This window comes from Fistularia commersonii, chromosome 30 (assembly GCF_037954325.1).
Source record: "Fistularia commersonii isolate RoL2024-O1a breed Wild chromosome 30, RoL_Fcom_v1.0, whole genome shotgun sequence".
NCBI lineage: Eukaryota > Metazoa > Chordata > Actinopteri > Syngnathiformes > Fistulariidae > Fistularia > Fistularia commersonii.
Genome location: NC_141313.1, coordinates 6,519,158 through 6,527,896, shown reverse-complemented (window position 1 = coordinate 6,527,896; position 8,739 = coordinate 6,519,158). Strand labels below are relative to the sequence as shown.

Sequence of the window (8,739 nt, the reverse complement as noted above, 5' to 3'; positions counted from 1 at the left end):
GGAACAGCATGCTCCTGTTTGGCGGGTGAGGTTGTGCAAAAGAGGGGGCGACAGTCAGTAAGCCTCTTCTGCAGCAACTATGCTTGTTCACCATAAAGCAGTGGAAAAAGAAAACGCTTGCGCAATATGCACATGCTCACACGGGTGTAACAAACACACATGTACATTTGTAATTAACTCACACTGCCTGCCCTCTAGGAATGTTTCTCAAACTAACTACTGCTGTTCAACCTATATGTTCTGGCCCTCACATTCTTCCGCAAGTTCACAGATCCTATTGAGAACATTGCATCGCTTTCACTACGCAGTATCAGCTTATTGTTGTTTTGCAATGTAAACGCAAGTTTATAGATGACATCTGTGTGTCTGGATGCCAGAATCCTGTTTATGGAACCACACTGGTGTATTGTTGGCTATGTTAACACTTAAAGCCCAGCACCTCTCTGGCTTTATGGGGGTGAGTCATATCCACATAACAAACAGACCCAGCATGGGAAAATATCACAGTGATGTTGAAGCTATAGAATTAAGACCCAATAGTGGAGCTTTGTGTTCACCAGTTCCAGCCCTCCAGGGCCGGAAATTTGCAAGGCAAATTCAGGTGCTGTGCAGTTCTGTGGCGTTTGCACAAGTTACTGTAGGACAGTTTAGTTGTTGTTTTTTTTTTTTTTTTTTAAAGATGGCTAATCATTATCTAAAAAAAAAAAATGCCTACCTGATGGATGCGTCTTACATTCGTCAGATTCCCTCTTAAAGTTTTAGAGACTGAATGAAAAGGCTAGTATAAATATCTGTGACGCGTGTTTCCCCGTATGTGTGTATGTGTGTGTGTGTGTGTGTGTGTGTGTGTGTGTGTTGCGTGAAAGGTGATCCAGTCAGCGGCAGCGGGCGGTTTCATCAGAGCGGTGCCGGTGCAGGATTGCTCAATGGTTGTGTCACCAGGAGGCTGGACTGGTCGGGCGGAGTGTTTGAGCTCGACAGCACCGGAGCTCACTTACCCTCTGCCTCTGCGTGTGTGAGGCGGTCTCTGCCTCGCTCTCTATCCCTTTCTCTTTTCTCTCTCTCTCTCTCTCTTTCCTTCCATCTTTCTCGGATTGGGGTCCTCCGACCAAAACAAAGTCTACCGACGCCTCAGCTTGGATTACTGCGCTTGAAGTTTGATTTTTTTTTTTTTTAATCTCACATGAAGAAATGGAGACCGCAGTTTGCCGTTTATTCTAAGCGTCCGATCCCAAAGCAGTCCGTTTTTCCTCAAATGGTGAACCGCTCCGCACGGATGAGCTCGCCGTGGAGCGGCGCGGCTCCGTGCGTCCGCGTCGGCAGAGCCGCGCACAAACGCCTGGACTCGGACGACCAGCCGCCGGCCAAGTGCGCCAGGCTGAGCGCCGAGGCTGGGGACGCGCCGGGGCTCCTCGGCACCTCACCCGGTTCGCCGGCGAGCCCGCTCTCGAACCCCGTCCGGCCGACCCACCAAGGACCGTCCAGGATAGGACCGTACCTGCTTCTACCTCAGGCGGACCGGGAGAGCGTGTACAGCGCGATGGACACCGACACCGGCGACGAGCTGCTGTGCAAGGTATGCGCAACCCCGCTCGTTGTGCAATTTCTCTGAATGAATGCCGCCCGGTTGCTCAACAAGCCCATCCGATCACTATCCAGTCACTCTCACGCGAAATGTGTCACACTCCTTGCAGAACAAAAGCGGGTTTACCTCATCTTATTTAAAAAAAAAAAAAAAAAAAAGGTGCAGAGGGATAATCTGGCTGGGTGGGTGGTGGTGGGGGTCCACCTTCCCGTGACACCGCTGTCTGTCAAACTCCGGCTCATTTGCATGTACGTCACCGCAAGACGTGACACACCGGACTGCAAATATCGTCACCGTGAAAAAAAAATTAAAATAAAATCAAAATCAACTGAAATAACTGTCATGATTAAGGATGCCGGTGTTTGTCTCGCTTCCTGAAACCCGAAGGCATCTCCCCCCCACCAGCCATCCTTCAGCCCCCCACCCCTCTTTGTTGGTGAATAAAGTTAATCCCTTCACGCCTGGCTGATGCATTCGTCGTGCTCTTGCAAAAAAAAAAAAAGAAAAAAAAAAGCTCCGTATTGAGATGGAATCAGAGCCTAATTCGCTTTGTTGTGCTTCCTCAAATGACGGCTAAAAAAGCAACCCCTCCTCACCATCCTCCATCACTCTGCATCCTCCCCGTCTTCAGGTCTTCAACATGGGGGTGTATCAGGAGAAGATCAGAGCCTACGGGATCCTCCCGCCCCACAGGAACGTGGCCGGCATCAGGGACATCATCCTGGGCGAGCACAAGGCCTACGTCTTCCTGGACAAGGACTGCGGGGACATGCACACCCTGGTGAAGAGCTGCCGCAGGCTGGACGAAGAGCAGTCCCGCACGCTCTTCCGTCAGGTGGCGCAGGCCGTGGCGCACTGCCACAAAGCCGGCGTGGTGCTGGGTGACCTCAAACTGCGCAAGTTCGTCTTCGCCGACGAGAAAAGGTGAGAGGGCAGACCCGTGCAACAGCTCTCCGCGCCGCATAACTCTTGAGTAATATATGGCAGCGGCCGATCCACGCAAGCCATGCATGCAGATAGCAGTGTGGGTACAAACAGAGTAGGAGGTTGTGTACTTGTGGAGGCAGTCTGCACCGCTTCCCAGATTTCTTCCCTCTCTGTCTGTCTCCCATCCTCACTCTCCATGTGTCTCTGTATATGTGTGTTTGTTTTGCCTGTGTGTGTGTGTGTGTGTGTGTGTGCGCGCTTGTGTGTGAATGTGGTGGGTGGCAGTTTGGCAGGGCCGGTAGACGAGGCTGGTGAATGAAACAATCACCCCCTTCTGTGGGTCTGTGTCTTAGAATATACTTATTACTCATTATTAAATAATAAATTGCATCATAACTGTTGTGCAGAATAACCGGTGGTTCCACTAAGGCTTCATTGAAATGGGATTTTATTCATTCAGGAGCGGTTCAAAGCACTTTGCTTTGAACTCGCTTCCACAGACACACACACACGGATGGACACATACACACACACACGGGGGTTAGAAAGAGAGAGATGCTTTTATGTCTGCATCAAAACAAAACTATTTGTCGCCTCTCTGCCTTCACGTCACTCTCTTTCCCGCTGATCCCACATGACCCTCGTTCAGCCTCTCCCAAGGCCGAATTTCATGGAAACTCTTCAACGTTTACGTCCTCCGGGCCAGACTTTCGGCTTTGCAGGGGTCGCGCTGGATGAATGTGAGCAGACAGTGAGAGAAGTTGAAATCGGATGTGTCCTTCTGAAAGCTATACGGCTGCAGAGCGATGAGTCACAGTGCATATGTGCAGAGGGGAGGGGGTGGGGGGGTCTGCATACCTCCTATTCTCCCTCCCCTCAATCCCCCGTGTGTGTGTGTGTGTGTGTGTGTGTGTGTGTGTGTGTGTGTGTGTGTGTATGTGTCCATGCATGTATGTTTGTTTGTGTGCCAATCACACATCCAGCAGAGCCGTAACGCTCCGGTCTGTTTCACGCTCAGTCGACCTTGCAATTGTTGCGTGTAACACGATATTTGGTCTGCATGCATTGCATCATTAATGCTGGCGGACTGACCACTTGACCCCGCAGAGACGGGCTGACATCTTCTACTTTGGCTCATGACAGAAGGTAACACCATTACAAAAATGGATCTACAGTCGCTGATAACATCACGTGTGACGTCACAGAATTTGGCCAATGTTTCCTTCCAGACTGTAATGTTTTTTTGCACCCGGTCTTCCCAGACTTATTAAATCATCTGACATACACAAATATATATCTCTCTAAACGATGTCACAGTGATGCATGACCTCATTTGTGTCCGTCATGCATTCTTCCCCGTTCGCAATCAGCCGTCTTTCAAAACTCTCCTGCGAGGCCGTGACGCAACGTCCCGGCTGACAACATGCCGCCCAAACCCGAGACGGAGAAAGTCACAACAATTTGACAAATGCTATCTCCGTTCCCACATGCAGCGCTGTTAGAGAGCCGGTTTAGGGAAGGTGACTAGTACAGTGAAGCATGCAAAGCTTCACTGCTGGGCCAGGCTTCCCGTGCGTCACTGCCATTTGAGGGTAATTATGGGATGGCTGGCGCCGTGAGAGTGGGACCCAGGTGCAGATAGCCTCAGCTCGAGAAAGAGAGGAAGAGAGAGAAGATATGTACTCTCTACACAAGGATGAGTCACTCTCTCCAACCCTCTAACTCTATCTGTTCTGTTTCCTTTTCTGTCTCAATCTCCTTTTCTGCTCTCCTGACTTATCTGCTCCACTATCTTAGCGTTTAAATATCAGCGCACTTCTATCCAGGTCCTTCGGACAGCTAATCCTTTCATTGTCTCTCCGGCTGCGTGTTTCTCGCTCCGGCCAATCTGTCTGATAACCGAGTCCGACCCCTCTCCACCCCCGTCCCCGACAAGCCGAAACACCACACGTCCCGTGTCTATTTGACTTCATAAAACATCGGTCGGCGTGTGATTAATTGTTCATGAAAAGAAAGCGGTTGACGTCCCCCTTGGAACGAAGAGAGCACAGGATTCTCATAACCGTTCTATCTTTGTTCTATCAATCATTTCGGGAGAAGGGTTTAGTGGTAAACATCTCCTTATTCAGACATACACTCAGAATTTGCTTTGGTGCTGGGCAAAATGTACATCCTGTCATTAACATTGCTAAATATAGAGTTGTGTGTGTGAGCAGAGGAGGAAAAGGGGATGGAGTGTGTGTGTGTGTGTGTGTGTGTGTGTGTGTGTGTGTGCGTGTGTGTGTGTATGTGATGGAGTTGTATATTTGTATGTGTTTATGTGACCTTTTGTGCCAGGAAGTCATTGGAGATTGGCATAGATGGCTTTAGTTCTTAGGTCAAGACAACTGGTATCTAGTGTGCGCGTGTGTATTCATGGGAAAGGGGTCTTGCGTAAAGGTGCAATGTAAATCACTATGAACCGATTTGAGAAAGGCAGAGTGTGTGATCGGAAACCTGGAAAACTTATAAACCTTTATGCTTCTGGGGACTGACATGCTTTGTCATCACATTTGTCAACGGCATCACTGGACTCCACTAAGGCCAGGGTTATATTTAGGTTTTATAGTCAGGATGAGAGTTAGGAAGGGGGGAGGGTATAATCGGTGACTTACGTTTAGCAGATCTGAAATGTTTGACAGTATTAAACAGACAGTTTTAGAAGCGCAGGCACACATGCAGTTTACCCTCAATGAAGTGATGACTTAAGAACTCTGACAGCATTGCATCGAATGTCAACATGACATCTTTTCTATTCCAATCATTGGAACATTTATAGTTGGTTGAAAGATGTTGCCATGGGTATGACATCTCACTCAGAACAGATTCAATTTTTAGCAATCATAATTCCCCGGCTGCTATAAGTAGACACTCGGCACACAGAGAGGAATCCCCGATTCTGTCTCTGCCTTTTTTTCCTGCTTTAAAAGGTTATGTTCGAACCAAAATGTCCTGACAATTAAATCTTATTTATCTTCTCAGGACACAGGTGAGGCTAGAAAGCCTTGAGGACTGCCGCATCCTGGAAGACCCGAATAATGACTCCATGTCAGACACCCACGGCTGCCCCGCCTACGTCAGCCCAGAGATCCTCAACGGTTCTGCACCTTACTCTGGCAAAATGGCTGACATGTGGAGCTTAGGGGTCATACTGTTCACCATGCTAGTTGGCCGTTACCCCTTCCACGACCCAGACCCCGCCACGCTGTTTTCCAAAATCCGTAGAGGCCAGTGCTGTTTGCCAGAAGGCTTGTCCCCCAAAGCCAAATGTCTACTCCAGAGCTTGCTGAGGAAAGAACCCTCAGAGAGACTCACGGCGCCGGAGTTGCTCGCTCACCCGTGGTTCCACCGGCAACCATCGTCGCACGAAGTGGCATTGGGTGAAAAGGAAGTGAGCGCGGCAGAACAGATGGTGCCATCCTTTGACGTGGAGGAAGACGATGATCTGTTCTGCTGACTGACCTGATTCAGCTGAGCCTGGCCGAGGGACCAAAACAAAAACAGCGTTTTGCCATGAGGGATTCATTTTTACATTCGGCACTTTTTAGAAACCCATTTGTGTACTGTTGTGTATACATACACTCTCAAGCTTTCTACAAAAACATAGTGTACTGTATTTTGTTGTATATACATGACTTGCTACCTAAGGGCATTTTTTTTACAATGTTCATCCATTGTGTGTCTGTATATGCTTTTTTTTTTTTTTTTTTTAATTCTTGGTGCTAAATCAAAGAGCAAGAATCCACGTTATAGGAAATGACATTATAGAGACGTTCTCTTCAGGCGAACAGACAAATGAACCGGGTCAAAAAGCGTTTGCTCTGGGCCCGAGTTCGGATGACTTCAGAAAGCATTAGACAAAAGTTGGGTGGGAAACCGGGACACCGCAATGTTGTTCCTCTCACTCTCCGACCAGGCTTGAGGCACCACTGACTCACCGACTGGCTCAAGGAAGGCCGAGCGCGGGCTCGATGTCTCACAGCAGGCAGTGGCACATACGGAGAAAGATAGTTAACACAGGACTGATGTGTCACACACAGTCAGACACTATGAAGGTGTCTTACTGACAATCTGGCGATGTCTCAGCGAGTGGATATCATTTACAAATTTCATACCATGTGCAGAAGGTTGAGGAAGGCAGGGTGTTTATAGTGTCAGACTTGCAGGAAAGTGGGAAAGTTCATTACGCATTCTGACCAATAAGCAGTGACTCGCTTTTTGTACTTTTTTTTTTTTTTTTTAAAGAGGAGGGTACATCTAAAAAAAGTCACTCTAGGAGACACAGAGCTTTATCTGTTTTCCTACGCTCGACTCAACACCTGCACATGAGTGTTAACAATTGCCGGGTGTTGGGCTGAAGGTGGCCAGTCAGAAAATCTTAGCATCCTGGCCGGCCCTTGTTTGGAAGGAGAAAGGACGGACTCTGATTCCCAGAGATGTGGTCACCTGCCTAAGCACAAAGAGGAAAGCACCATATTCTCGGGCCCTCGAAGTGCAGAGCAGAGAGATTTCATCTCAATTTTTTTTTTTTTTTTTTTGGGTCCGACATGAATTTTCTCCAGGCGTCCAACATTCTGGTTATTCTAGAAACTGGCCAAATATTCTGTGGATTAATCATGTAGGGAGGAAACACATTTGAGAAAATGAAGGCTTTCTCGGCTCAGCGGCTGAGTTTGTTTTGTTCATCTGCGGGTACATTATGTCGAACTGAGTTGCTTTAACAAAGCCGAGCCGTGCTGAGTGTTGTGCCCGTATCACTGTGTTTCATAAACTGAATGGTTCTGAATCAGTCCCAGTCAGGCAATATTTGATGTTAGTTGTCTAAAGATGACTCAACACCGCAGTGTGTCTGTAGAGAATAGCCCTGACCTTGGCTGGTGGGGTCTGTTTTGACTGTTTCACCTCTAATGTTTTTTTTTTTCCTCCCTTCATTTTTTGCTATTAAAAGCAGCAGATCCATGGAGACTAGTCATCATAGTTAGTGACATGATGTAACCTGTTTTTAGAAGTGTTTGTTTCTTTTGAGTGTGACAGGCAGATCCAGCGTTTCAATGACGTCAAGCCACACAGGCTTCTTTAAGTCTGCAGCTATTTCCTTTTGGCACGATCACCTTGACGGTACAAAAATCTCCCATTTAATTCGTCTTGTCGTGGGGTAATAAAATGTCTATTGCGATTCTTCCATCTGTACGAGATGGGAAAAGACTCATGACAATCTTTAATTGTTCCTCTCAGCCAACTTATTTAAGAGATTTATGATTTTCTTCCAGGTTCATACATGTAGGATGCGTCGCATATTCATGTGACACGTTGAGAAAACTGACACGGGTGCACAAACTTCATATTGCACTGTGAATTATGTATTTGTGACACGACCTAGAGGCTATTAAAATCCATATAGGTTACACACAAAAATATATTCATTGTAAAAAAAAGAAACAAGTTGTACATATGTATATATTTGAAATATGTGTGGCGAAGTTGAATAAAGATCACATTTTTTTCATACTCACATGGTTAGACTTGTTTCATTACTGCTGCTTTTACATTCTGTAACACACCCTCTTTTAAACACCTGCACATTTCAGGCAGCTCAAGTGCATGCCTCAAAGGGTTTCCCCCCCCCACCCCAAAAAAAGATCTCTGCTCCTCATCACTGGGAGCGAAAACAAGACATTTTCTCATTTTTCTTGGTTTTCAATTTCACCACCTTGCAAGGCGCAAAATAACTCTCTCCCTCAGTTTCTGCCTCTAAGCGCTTACTCGTCTCTGACCTTTACGTAATGTAACATTTAACTCCTCAAACACACAAATGTCAATAGCAGGTCGGTGTCTTTTCCTGGAAAATACAACAGGGAATTTTCATGCCATTCTCAGAGCGAGCGGCGCAGCCGGAGCTGCTTTTTAACTCATCTATCCGCATCTATGTGGCATGGTTGCCCGGGCTTGCGTTAAACATCATGTATGCTCACACAGGCATGCTGTGTGTAAATGTGCGTGAAGGTTGCTGGCGCGTCTCCGGCCTCCTCAGGGGACAGCAGCAGGTGAATAGCCCGGGAAGCATGTGCAGCACAGGGCAGGATTGGTGTGAAAGTAAATGTGGCTTTGCATGCATTCGGTCTATCTATTCTTGAGAAGTGACAGACAGTCGATGTGTTCAGTAAAGTCGAGTTAACGTATTGTATTCT

The 8,739-nt window shown here is 47.3% G+C and overlaps 1 protein-coding gene across 1 annotated transcript; it reads left to right on the top strand.

The window, feature by feature from the left end:
• Positions 1 to 641: 641 nt before the first annotated feature.
• trib1 (tribbles pseudokinase 1) lies at positions 642 to 8,063 on the top strand. Its single transcript, XM_086177599.1, has 3 exons — positions 642 to 1,576; positions 2,217 to 2,509; positions 5,534 to 8,063. The coding sequence occupies exons 1-3, from the start codon at positions 1,184 to 1,186 to the stop codon at positions 6,006 to 6,008; spliced, it is 1,161 nt and encodes a 386-aa protein (XP_086033725.1). The 5' UTR covers positions 642 to 1,183; the 3' UTR covers positions 6,009 to 8,063.
• Positions 8,064 to 8,739: the final 676 nt, after the last annotated feature.

Bases quoted from the DNA above. Each gene is read 5' to 3' on its own strand.
- trib1 (XM_086177599.1), top strand. From the start codon at position 1,184: ATGAAGAAATGGAGACCGCAGTTTGCCGTTTATTCTAAGCGTCCGATC. The intron at 1,577-2,216 runs GTATGCGCAACC...CCCCGTCTTCAG, and splicing joins GCGACGAGCTGCTGTGCAAG to GTCTTCAACATGGGGGTGTA. The intron at 2,510-5,533 runs GTGAGAGGGCAG...TTATCTTCTCAG, and splicing joins GTCTTCGCCGACGAGAAAAG to GACACAGGTGAGGCTAGAAA.